Genomic DNA, 13,672 nt, shown 5'->3' with positions numbered 1-13,672 from the left:
ATCTTTAACCTGTGGGATCCATGCTATCTCCAGGTAGATAATGTCAGAACTCAGTTGAATTCTTGGATACCCTGCTGTGTCCAAGAATTGCTTGGTGTTGTGTGGGAAGTGCCCCTGCTCTCAGCACACATGTTGGAATTGGTGATCAGAACCACTGAAAGAGTATCTTTATCCCAGATTTCTCCTCGGAGTTCAACTCTCTAATGGCCAACTGCCTATTTGTATGTGCATCTGTAGGTGCCAGAGACATCTCAGAATTATCCCAGGAAAGACTGAACTCTTGATTGACATCTTCCCTTACCTATAGTGCCTCCCTCTCCTTCCTCTTAATTCTCTATTAAGGGTCAGGGAACTGTGGACTGTGGGCTAAATCCAACACCACCCTGTTTTTATAAATAAAGTTTTACTGGAACACAGCCATGCACGTCCTGCATGTATTGGCTGTTTTTGCACTACAACAGCAGAAATCTTACGGCCTGCAAAGTCTAAATTATTTACTATCTAGCCTTTTCCAGAAAAAGTTCACTGATCCTTGCTCTTTTCAGTGTAGTTATCACAATTTGCAACTATTTATTTGTTTTATTACATGGTTATTTACCTATCTCCCTTATTAGAATGTAAGCTCCCTGAGGGAAAGGACTCTGGCTTGTTTATTCTTAAACTGTTTCTCCAGCACCTAACAGCACCAGTGTCTGGCCATGATAGGCACTCAATAAACAGTCACTGACTGGAATGAATGAATGAATGAATGAATGAATCGCTTTTCTTAATTTATTTTGCTCTCTTGCCTTAGCACAAAACTTCCATTCTTGGTTATCCTCTAATGACCTCATATCTTAGGAAAGAGAAATTTCATAATAGTTAGTCCTCTCAACTTCTTTCTCTTCTACTCTCTCCTCTCTCCAGATTAATCTTTCTAAGACAGATCTCAGATATATCACTTTCCTGCATAGTAACCTGGAGACCTAAGGACTTACCCATAATCATAAACTTCTTAACCTGCCATCTAAGGCCCTCTGACTCTAGCATCATCCTATCTTTCTAGCCTACACTCACTTCTCTCTACATATACTCACTATGCTTCCTTGTCCCGAACCTCCCTACCTCTCTGTCTTATCTACTTGTAGTGTTCTTCCCTGTTACTACCACCTCCACCTGTCAAAATCCTGTCCAACCTGCAAGTATTTCCTTTAAGCTGTCTCCTTAATCCCCTCAAAAGACATCTTTCTCTTCTTTGAACTTCTAGAGCACTTCTATAGTAATTTGTGTGTCATTTCTCCACATTGCCTTCTCCCCTTTAGCTGGGAAGCTCCTTAAGAAATCACACTTTACACATCCTGTTATCTTCTGAGGTACTTAGAACACTATGTTCCTAGATCTCAGTACATAATCGAATGAATAAATTGATGATTCTTATTTTTATCTCTAATTAAAATCCTACTCATTCCTTACAGATCAGAATCTTCACTGGCCACCCCAGCCCATGATTTTCTTCCTTTTTCTACTGCTTTGTATTTTGTTTCCATTACTTTCTTACCTTCCAATTAGATTGGAATCCCTAGAAGGCAGAGACTAAACCTTATTATACGTCTTTGTGTTCCTCTTCCTTCACCTTATAGTACCTTGTGCCTTGTAAGTGCTCAATAAATATTTTCAATGAGGCTGTAAAGAAGCCCCTCTTTTTTCCACCTCCTTTGCTGCTCTATGAACTATGATTGCCTTAGCTGAGAAAGCCAGTTTCTGAGACATGTTACTAATGAAGGTTGTGCCTCGGAGACAGTGATCTTGAATGAGGATTTGTAAATGAGTCTCCAGCTTCCACATTCATCAGCTTAAGAAGAGGATACTGAAAAGCTGCTCTTAAAAAAAAAAATCTCCTTAAGTGAAGTTGGCTGGAGCTGCCTGAGCTACTAATCCCTGCAAGGTTTTCAGACTCTGCCTTGAGCACTGAGAGCCTATTCTTGCCTTAACCTCCACGTCAGATCTCTCCATGGTAACACTGGAATGTTTGCTATTTTAGGAGATCTGCCTCACTGCATGCAGTGTTATTTACATTAGGTTCCCAACAAGGCATAAATGCAATGGCTTGAGTGTCCACTGCTTTGCGTGAGTAGGAAGGTCCTGATGGCCTAATGGATGCCTCTCCCTAATTCTGCTGTCCTATTTCATTTTTTCAGCCAACCACAGTATAATTATACATTAATAAATATTGCTTTTACAATACTCAGGGGGAAAATGGAGAGGGAAAAAAAAAGGAAAGAAACAAAACAAGAATTCCTCCAGGCATTCCTTTGCAAATGCATTATTTCCCCCTGCCTTCACACCTTCCCATCTGGTTTCATTTAAAAGGTTCTTTGAGATAAAGCTTCCACCATTCTGTAGAGTGGAATAATATCAATAAATGGAACACTTGCCAGGTTTTCCCTGCAACTCTGTGGATACCTTCACTAAGGAAGAGAAAAACGCTTCATAAACTGCATTTTATTAGATTTTTTGCCTCCCCCGTAAAAAAAAGATGTAGACAAGTTGCTGCAGGACGACAGCTCCATCAAAAAGCACTCTGATCACAGCAATGTGCTGTCTGCCTGAACCCGGACACGGAGGACTGAAAGCAAACTTGGAGTGTTGTTGTCAGTCAGAGGCATGTCAAGTGTATGGCCTTTTTCGCTGTTCTATGGAGTTAATTATATAAAAGAAGTTCGTAAGTATTATGCAAGTACACTCCTGCTAAAAGGGGTGCTATACAATGTTCTGGTAGAATAGAAAAGGAAAACAGAGGGATAGTAAAATCAATTCAATCAAATAACCTTTATCAAATCTGTCTGTCTTATTTGAGGGAAGGAAGGCTCTGTGGTAAAACTTCCTGTACTCAGAGATTATACCCCAGTCCAGACTTTCATACTGGGATCACGTGAGAAATACTTATCTATGGGAGGTGGGGTAAGATGAGTGTTTTTCATTCGGCCACCTCAAACCTGGAAGTGTGAGATCTGTGAGCTTTCTTTCTCCTAAAGCCTAACTGTCATATGTATTCTCAATGGTGAGGGGCTGGTGGCGGGGTGGGTGCAGGAAGTGAATCAGTCCTCAGAGCTCAAGTTCTCTCATCCCCTAACTTCTATCAGGGATTCCAAGGATGGCCTTGCTGGGGATGAGGGAATTCTTCAGCCTCCGTGGAGCTGGCCCAGAGCTCAGAAATTGAACTTGTGCCTTCCACACTGTAGAGGAGTGGCTCCATGGTGACGAGTGGCATGGTGGACTAAGGTCTGAGTATAACACAGCAGAACTAAGATGCTGCTACTGTTAGCAGACAAGGATAACACCCACAGCAAAGGCTTCAGATGTCACAAATAGTAAGAGTTGTCACACATTACTGTAGAGACAAAGTGCTTAATAATTGCTTTTTATAATATTCTTTACCTTTATCAAATTCACAGAATGGACTATTGAAGCAGTTAATAGCTGTGTCAAACCATAATTTGCTGTCTCCAGAGGTGACTTCAATTATCTGCTCAGTCAGTCCTCTGTCTAAACAACTACCAGGATTATCTTTTTATAATGCAACTCATAAGCTTTTATTCCTGTTAATTTTTTAATTTTTAATTCTTCATTGCCTACAACATGAAGCCGTTAGCTTGACATTTTATGGGACTTTCTGGCTATGTATTCCATCATTCTCCATCACTTACCATATATTTGGTAACACCAATTACTCCCAGCTCCTGAAATATGTTCCACGCCACTGCATATACTGTTCCCCTGCCTCGAATGCCCTTCTCCTACTTTCTACCTGGTGTCCTCAGCCCTAAGCCCCGCCCCCGTCAAGGGTGACTACCAGGTGAAGCTTTCTCTGACTTCCACAGGTAGAGTTAATCTCTCTCATCTCTGGGTCCTTTCAGCACTAATGAGCATATTTCCTTCTCTCTCTTCATTTTTCCTGCTGCATTATCTCTGATTAGCCTATAAGCCCTTTGAAGGCCAGGACCCCCTAGACCAGTGGTTCTTACTCAGCAGCCACATCCTAGAGAGCATTTTGGAAATTTGTGGGGGCGCTTCTTGCTTTTGCTGTCCTTGCAATGATGGGTGGGACTAGCAGTGCTACGTAACTTGCAGAGGGCAGGACAAAGCATTGTTCCAAAATCTGAATGACTTTCAAATGTTCCTCTCGGCATTGACGGAGGTATTCAAACTGTTTGCATAATCATCTGAACAAAGGACTTAATTCTCTTACATGTCTGAACACAATATTAATATATTCTGATTTTTCTGTGAATTAAACTGCTATGTAAATTAAGGGATGATTATTTTATTGGTATTTGGCGGGGGGATTCACCTAGAGTTTTTCACCTTGGTATTGCCACTTGGTTACTAAAGGCACTGTCACTTGCTGTTCTTCAACTGGCAATATAACATGCCTGAATCAGACTGCTGTGACATTCACAATGATTTCCCATACAGGTACAAGCACCTGACTATTTCTTTATATCTTTTAATATAGTTGTGCCCAAGAATTTGCATATTAAAATAAACATCATCTTATTATAAAGTAATATCTTTTGTGTTTCATGTCATTCAGTATCTACTTCACTGGGTTGCTTTGAGGCTTAAATTAACTTAATATATAAGGTATTTGAAGCAGCACCTGACACATGGAAAATGCTACAATATGTGCTGATGTTATTGCCACAGAAAAGTTGTTGAATATTCATTGATAAATATTTTAAATTATACTTGGAATATGTGTTTAAGAAATCCTGTAAATTTACTTCTAGGTTTTATCTTATAACAATCTGAACCATTTGAGTGTAACTAAATGATCCCAAGATGTTACAGAAAATGTGTCAATATTTCTTTGTGTCTAGGAGATTAAAGTGAGATACAGTTCTCATTGTGACAGTGTTCCCTGGATGATTCACACTCTGTTGTGGTCTTTCTGGGGATCAAGCAATAATACAAACTGGCAACTGTGAGTTCAGTCTTTGTCTATAAAACAGTTTTTCTATGAATGGGGCTAACAGCTCCAGAGGGAGAATTGTGACCATTAATCTCATTAATAAATAACTGCTATACTTAATAATTTTACCTCTGTCTCTTGTAAGACAAAGACAGCTACAATGTGAGTGAAGTTTGCAATATCTGACTTATTGACCATGTCTTTTTTAGCTACTACTCATTTTAAGACAAGCCTTACTCTCTTCCAGGTTGTTTATATGGATAATAAGTAACAGCAGATACCATGTTTTGAGCACTATGCTAGGCACGTCAAATATATTATTTCTAATCCTTACAAGTAGATGAACGCTAGATATTTTTATCCCTATTTTACAGAGGAGGAAACTGTACTCGGAAAGGTTATATAACTTGCTCAAGGTCATACATCCAAAAAGCACTGACACTCAAATTCCAAAAAGACCTGAGCTCATTCTTTCATGACACTCTGTTTCCTGAGTTAAAAATCCATCAGACTTCATACTAGAATTGGTCATTGAAGGACAATTCTTTCTCTAAACTGGGACTTGACTCTGTATCCTTCCATAAGTCAATCTGAACCACCTGAGCATGGCTAAATGCTCCCAAGATGCTACATAAATCATTTCAGTATTTCTTTCTGTCTAGACCATAGAATGTAAGATTAGAAGCACAGTGATCAAACCCATTTCCTTTCTTTTAGAATCTGAATGCACATTCAAAGAAGGAAGGTTTCCGAGGATTATCTGAATGCTCACTAGAAGGCTGCACTCTCTGGCCAGGCCTCTGAGCTGTTTTAGAAATAAGAATATAAAATAATTCTATGCACACTGAGCAGTACTTGGTGCCTACTTGTTTTTTTGTTTTTGTTTTCATTTTGTTTTCTCTTTCAAAAAGCAGACTCAAAGGGAGAAACTAGGAAGTAAGCCGTGGGAGGCTTTCTTTCCTCCACATTTGAGAGGCTTCCTAAAGCAGAGCTTTACAAAGCTGGGTTTCCAAGCCAGTGCTCCTCAAAGTGGCCCACCACTGTGCAGAGATGCCATCCCCTCTGCTCTCAGGTGTGGATGGGCCTGAAGGTGGACACTGGCAACCACCTCCAACCATGTCCAGCCGTAGTCACTTACTTCAGAGTAACACAAACACAGAATCATTTCCTATGAAAATGAGCCTTCTGCGGAAAAGGTTGAGCAACAGTGCTTGACAGAATTAATAGCCCAGTGTGATCAGGTTTGTAAATGAACAAAGAGTTAGGCAATAACAATACATTTTTACAGGTACCAGGCAACAGTAATGAAGCATATCAATTTAGTACAATTTACGTGACGATGCATCTCTTTTTTCTGCCCACACGATGTTATTATCCTCTGGATGCTGGACTTAACCTTGTTCTAGGTATTCCTTTAGAATAGATTATAAATAATTTAGTCTCTTTCAAATTATAATTTTTCTGTTCTTCAAGTCTGTTTTAAAACTGATACGAAACCAATCCTAATGCAATTAGTGTTGCGTATATTGAACTACTATAACCCAATTTGGTGCTTACCAAAGATACTGACAAAAACAATTATATGTACATAAATATATCTGTATGTGTCTCTAAATATAAAACTAGGGCAAGGAGAACAATTTTATTTCAGAACTTACATGAGTATTTTTCTTTCAAAGTGCTTGCTTTGCGGACTGTACGCTTTCCCCAATGATGCCAGACTCATTAAAGTAGAATGTCAGAATTATAGGAAACTTCGGAGATTATTTGGGCTAATTTTCCCATTTTATACATGTGGAGGCTGAGAAGCGATGTATCCATAGTCATACAGTTAATACAGAAAGAATCAGGATAAAAATCCAATTCTCCTAATTCCCAGCCAAGTTATTTCTAATTTAAAAATGTTATTGAATCTTCCATATATTTTAATATTTATCTTGCAAAAATCCTATGAACTTTAATTTTTACTCATATCTATCAAATTACATGCATACGCATCATTTCCTGAGTTTGTAAACCAGAACTTTCCAACCAAAGTGGATCCACAGTCCAAGAGGTTTACAGTGAAGCCAAGACAGTGATTTCTCCTGCCCTCACTGCAGCCCAGGCACCCAGCTGGCCGCTTTCAAGTGAGAAGCTCCATCCATTTACTGCTACACCTTATAAATACTATCATTTGCTATTTTAGCCATGACATGGGAAAGGTGGGGAAACACTGCTTTAAACCAATCTTATCACTGCTCTTTTTATCCTGACTCCAAGCTTCATGTATGTGACCAATAAATTAAACTGCACACGTTTTGCTTTGTCATTGATCTAAGATTTGTAAAAATACCTGGTAATTGTTTATGTTGCTTGGGCACAGATAGATTCTAGGGTTTGTTCAGAAAGTATCTTTTTAGTAAAAGTTGACAGCTACATGTAAGAATGAAATCAGAACATTCTCTAACACCATATACAAAAATAAATTCAAAATAGATTAAAGACATAAATGTAAGACCAGAGACTATAAAACTCCTAGAGGAAAACATGGGCAGAACACTCCTCGACATAAATCGAAGCAATATTTTTTTTCTGTCTCCTAAAATAAAGGACATAAAAGCAAAAATAAACAAATGGGACCTAATTAAACTTAAAAACTTTTGCACACCAAAAGAAACCATCGACAAAACAAAGACAACCTACTGACTGGGAGAAGATATTTGCAAATGATATGACCAATAATCAGTTAATATCCAACATATATAAACAGCTCATACAACTCAACATCAAAAAAGAAAAAAAAAAACAACCCAATTAAAAAATGGCCAGAAGAACTCAATAGACATTTTTCCAAAGAGGAAATGCAGATAACCAACAGCACATGAAAGGATGCATGACACTGCTAATCATCAGGGAAATGCAAATCAAAACCATAATGAGATCTCATCTCACACCTGTGAGAATGGCTATCATCAAAAAGACCACAAATAACAAATGTTGGCAAGGATGTGGAGAAAAGTGAACCCTCCTACACAGTTGGTGGGAATGTAAAATGGTTCAGCCACCGTGCTAAACAGTATGGAGGGTTCTCAAAAAACTAAAAATATAGTTTATGATCCAGCAATCCCACTCCTGGGCACATATCCAGAGAAAACTCTAATTCGAAAAGACATGTGCACTGCAATGTTCATAGCAGCACTATTTACAATTGCCAAGGTATGGAAGCACCCTACATGTTCATCAGATGCATGGATAAAGAAGATGTGCTGTATACATACACAATGGAATACTACTCACCCATAAAAAATAAAATTTTGCCATTTGCAGAAACATGGATGGACTTGGATAGTGTTATGCTAAGTAGAATAAGTCAGACAGAGAAAGACAAATACTCTCATCACTTATACTAATATCACTTATATGTGGAATCTAAAAAACACAACAAACTATTGAATATAACAAAAATGAAGCAGACTCACAGATATAGAGAACACACTTGTGGTTACGAGTGGAGGGGGGAAGAAGGGGCAATATAGGGATGAGGGAGTGGGAATTACAAATTATCTGGTATAAGACAGGCTCAAGGATGAATTGTACAACACAGGGAATACAGCCAATATTTTATACTAACTGTAAATGGAAAGTAACCTTTAAAATTGTAGATAAAAATTATCTAGCTCCATAAAATGGCTATGAAGAAGTAGAAGCAACTAGGTGCAAACAAACAAACACACAAAAGTTGAATGAAGAAAAGGAGTTTCTTCTGAGACAACCTCCAAGAACAGCAATACAGATTAATGCAATTATTTTCACAACAGCAATGGTTCTCTCTTCCACATTAAAACCGCATCATACATTCTCTATAATTATACACCACTCAGTGTGGCAGGCAGAATTCTAAGATGGCCACCGAAATCTCCACGTCCCGGTATCCACACCACTGTATAATCCCCACTCCCTGAGTGTGGCACGAGCTGTAACTTGCTTCTAACCAACAGAATATGACAAAGGTGATAGGCTATCACTGCATAGTCATGTTATGTTATACGGCAAAAGTGAAGAGGTGTTGCAGACGTAATTAAGGTCCCTACCCAGCTGACTTTAAGTTAACCAAAAGGGGTAGTATACCGATGGGCTTGACTTGTTCAGCTGAACCTCTTAAAAGAGTATCTAGAAGTGAGAGAAGCAAGGGACCATCTCTCACCACTGCTAGCTATGAAGAAGCAAGCTGCAGTGGGGAGGGTATAGCTCAGTGGTAAAGCTTAGCATGCGTGAGGACCTGGGTTCAATCCTCAGTACCACCATTAAAAAAAGCAGCAGCAGCAGCAAGCTGCCGTAACTTCTAACGTCACATGGAAATATTCTTCCAATAGCCAGAGGGAGCTTAGAAGTGGATCCTTCCCTAAGTGAGCTCTCCAGCCAAGAAAGCAGCCCAGCTGACATCTTGATTTCAGACCCAGGAGACCCTGAGCGGAAACCCAGCTAAGCCATGCCTGGACTATTGACCCATAGAAACTATGGGGTAGTAAGTGTATGTTGCTTTGAACCACTAAGTTCATAGTAATTTTTTCCACAGCAATAGAAAGTGAATACACGTAGATGTATATATTTTTTAAAAGAAGAGCTCATGAAAGCAAGAGGCAAGTGCCTCCTGAAGGACAGCCCAGACCTCACCTGCACATCCATGGTGGCTGGCTCCTCCAACAGTTCTAGCAGGTGCTGTTTCTCCTGCGATAGCTGTTCCACAAGCTTCTCCTGGGCAGCCAGGCTCTGACTCAGTTCTTCGATTCTTCTGGAGCAGAAAAAAGTAAGGACAACAATTATCATGACACTAATATTACCTTTACTTCTCAGCCCACTCCAAAGATAGCATAGTCCAGTTCAGTAAGTTTCTACCTTTCTGAGTCATCAAACTCTTGGGTAGTTTTCTTCAGTAAGCCATGTATTCTCTACCCCAGTCCCCAGATAGATACACAAATGATTTTTTACTTACATTGACCTCCTAAAGCCATTCCATGGATCTATAGACCATAGGCATAAAACTCTTCAAACAAGGGTCAGAGGTTGTGGGTGGTTTTTATTTTTTTTAGATGTTACTGTTACTCCATTCAAAAAACAATTATTAGATAACCATTATGTATATGTAATTCAGTGCACATACCAAATACTGGGAATATAAAGATGGAAAACATGCAATCTTTGTTCTGTAGAAACTTAAAATTCTTTCGGTTTGTGTGCCAAGAGTTGGGAGTGGGGAAGCACGGCTATATAAACAAATAATAGTAACAGAATTCAGTAAGTGCTACCACAGCAGAGGTATATACCATAGAGTACACCATGTGGTCATGGAGCTGTAGGAAGAAAGATAAAGAAGAAGTGATTGATTTGACTTGGGAAAAGTCTGGGGGAAGATCAGGAGAGGAGATTTTGAAGACTGGGTTATTTTCCAGGCTCAGAGGGAGAAGCTTAAACAAAAGGAAGGAAGACATGAAGATATAAGATACATAGGGAAGTGTCACTGGAAGGCAAAAAGGGGAAAGGCTGGTGGGAAGAGACAATGGCTGGAGAAGAGGCTGGAAATTTAGACTGGAATTAAGTTGTCCAAGACTGTGCGTGCTGTGCGGAATTACATAAAGCATGGTTCAAATCAACAGTTATTCATCACCTACTGTGTGCCAGGCATACCCTGCTGTTTCTCTGTATGTAAGTCTTCGAGTACTAGAGATACCTGTCCTTGGACGATGTGCTGGTACTAGACGAAATGTTTCCAAGTGTGCCTGTTATTCCTGTGTAAGTGTGTAAGACAGGGATAGCGCCTCAGGAAGAAAACAGTTTGGCAGAAACGTGAGGGGTCCCAGAAAGTCAAGTAGGAGTCTCACAGGCAAATTATACATTCATTTAAGGTATGAGGATCAGCTAAGATTTAGGGATGAGAAAGAACTTTAAAAACTTAAAAACATTATACAGATTCAAGCCGTAATGATAATGGTAATTATGATGAATGTGGACTCTATATTAACTTCCCTACGGTATCTGTGCTGTCACATCTCTGCTTCTCTCAAGCCTCAAACCTCACTCATCCCTTCAGCCCTTTGATCCTTAGTCTCCACAGATGATCTATTCTCCTATTTTACAAAGCTATTCAAGGCCATCTGATATGAACACCCTTAGTTTGTCTGATGTGCATATGTTTTCTTTCCTTCCTTCCCTTCCTTTTCTTTTTTTTTTTTTTTTGGTTTAACAAGTGTTTATCGGAATACAGAGATGAGACAAGAGTCTCAGGGAACCTAGTAGGGGAGATACAACACCATGCTGAGAACTGTACAATAATGGATGTGCATATAAAACAAAGCAACAACAAAAAGACTTAATTTTGCTGTCATAAAAGCCTTTGCAGAAGTAATGACAGATGCCTTAGAGGGTTTTGAAGAATGTTGAGAAGTCCACTAGGAGGGGAAAATACAGATGTTTCCCACGGAAGGAAGAACATGAGCAAAATTCTAGAGAACTGACATATTATATGCTCCTGGAAGCACCGTGACTTCAGGGTCTGGATTCCAGCAATGTCTGAAGCCATGTCACATAACACTCTAAATGCCAGTTTCTTCATTTATAAAATGTAATAATCCTTATCTCATAAGATTGTTCATTTGATGAGAGAATTAAACGTTATGGGAGAATTAAACAAGAATGTAAAGTACTCAGCTGAACTGTACAGGAAAACTCAACAAAGCTGAGTCATCACTATTATATTGAGTCTGGCATCAGTAAAGGGTGAAGGGGTCATGGTAGGGGGTGAGCCTGGGAGAAATCAGGGGTCAGGTCATAATGGGCTTTGATGGCCACGCTAAGAAGAACAAATGTGTTCTTATTTCCTACAGCTGTTGGAGAAATTTTTAAATGGCTCTGCAATAGCATGATCAGATTTGTGTCTCAGAAAGATCACCTTGGTCACTGTTTTCTACCTATTCAGCTAAAAACCACTTGAGGCTTCTTATGCCACCATAGTATCATGCATCAAAGAGGCTAAACTGTCACTTTGACACTGTTGAATTTTCCTCTTCAAAAATGCTCTGAATTGTTAGACTGGGATGGAATGGAGAGGGTAGGACTGGAGGTAAACAGAAGTTAGGAAGTTGCTGTAATAACTGAGACACAGAGGTGGCCTCAACCACTGCCCACTTACTTACCACTTACCCTTATTACTTACAAAGCCAGCACAGTCAGACCCCCTGTTCCCAGTACAGCTTACCTCTCACTGGCTTTCCCTGGACCCTCTGCTCTGGTTGTGTAGAGCTAATTGCTGGTCTTGAAACATCCCTTCCCTGTGTCTTCCCATCACGCTTTCTCTTCCTGCAGAGAATACTTCCCCTCCTCATCCACTTCCTACACTGTTTCTTCTAACTCCTATTCATTCTTCAAAACTCACCTCAGATTTCAGCCCTTCCAGGAAACTTCCACCTCGCTCTTTTAGTCTGGAATAGATGACAATCCTAAATGCCACCCGGGCATCCCGTGTTACTTCTATCAGAGAACTTATTAAAATTGTGGAACATGTTCCATGCTGAGAGGAAAAGGGTCTTTTATCTCAGTCAACTCAGTGCTCAGCCCAATATCTGGCATATACCAGATGCTCAATAAATGGGAATAAGTGAATCTATGTCTTTTGTTTGCCACTGATGAGGAAAAAATCATAAATTTTCTATGGCAGGATAGTCGAACTAGACAGAAAGAAAAAACAAATGATGTGCCCCTTTTGTGATCGGCCTTTCCCAGTGTGCAGTGTGCTTCTGCCTTATATATTAACTAGGCCTCCTCAAAGCACAGGGATGAAATCAACCTTTGAGAAAAATTCTATGATTAATACTTCCTTTTCATCTCATACAAGGGATCACATTGACCAAAGGTTTGTTCTGTAGATGCACAGCTGACTAAAAAAAAAAACAAAACAAAACTTTGATGAACTGTGTGTACAAAGCTAACCTTTCAGTATGATACATAAATTCTTAAAAATGTATAAAACTGCATCTCTAACTCCAGATAAATGGAGCAGTTCTCAGAGCTGCTGAGAATCTGTTTCCCGGGTTTTAATCCTCAATTTGGCTCGAATAAAATTCTCTTTTCTTTTTTCTTAGCTCGATTGTTGTTTGACTTTTCGTCGACACTGCCATGTTCTACTTATACCTACTTAAGTCTCCTGGTTGCCAATAAGTTAGTTCTGTTAATGGATACCATTAAAGACTCAACCCTAAAAAGAAACTCTTTGTAGGCGCCATAAAGTCTTGGAAGTGCTGACAGTCCACCATAAGCCCTTAAAGGGAGCAACGCAGCTGCTAGACTCTCAGCCTTGAGAGAAGGCAAAACACAGCCGCAGACAGAACACAAAAGGCACCTACTTGTCCCTCTGGGCCAGGGCCTCGGTGTACTGGTCAGACTTGACCTGGTGTCCAGGTTCCTCTCCCCTGTCCTTGGTAACTCCCTTCAGTTTCTCTGCTTCCACCAGAGCCGCCATCCGTGCAGCTTCATTTTTTGCTAGCCTGGATTCCTGCAAAAAGGAAAAAAAAATTCAGAAAGAATAAAAACTGAAGGGCTGCAAAGTCCCCACCTAGACTAAGAGCCCGAAAACCCACTTGATGAGTTTGGGGAGGAAAAGGGGGAGGGGAAAAGTGCCTGCCAGGAGGCAGAGCAGTAGGGAAAGAAGCAAAAGAGGACCCCCTGGCCTTGGACCTCCAGAACGCC

At 39.9% G+C, this 13,672-nt stretch overlaps 1 protein-coding gene across 14 annotated transcripts in view; it reads right to left on the bottom strand.

The window, feature by feature from the left end:
- The window catches only part of PDE4DIP (phosphodiesterase 4D interacting protein), a 169,105-nt gene that overhangs the window by 82,789 nt on the left and 72,644 nt on the right, over window positions 1-13,672 (bottom strand). For 13 of the 14 annotated variants that reach the window (XM_074370303.1, XM_074370308.1, XM_074370304.1 and 10 more), the window contains 2 exons: window positions 13,330-13,478; window positions 9,608-9,725 (listed from right to left, as the gene is read on the bottom strand). In XM_074370303.1, coding sequence (XP_074226404.1) covers window positions 9,608-9,725; window positions 13,330-13,478 — 267 coding nt within the window. The remainder of the gene's footprint in view (window positions 1-9,607; window positions 9,726-13,329; window positions 13,479-13,672) is intronic. The other variant, XM_074370301.1, reaches the window with a different exon arrangement.

The sequence above is a fragment of the Camelus bactrianus genome, chromosome 9, assembly GCF_048773025.1.
Source record: "Camelus bactrianus isolate YW-2024 breed Bactrian camel chromosome 9, ASM4877302v1, whole genome shotgun sequence".
Taxonomy (NCBI): domain Eukaryota; kingdom Metazoa; phylum Chordata; class Mammalia; order Artiodactyla; family Camelidae; genus Camelus; species Camelus bactrianus.
This window is presented reverse-complemented; position numbering and strand designations above follow the sequence as displayed.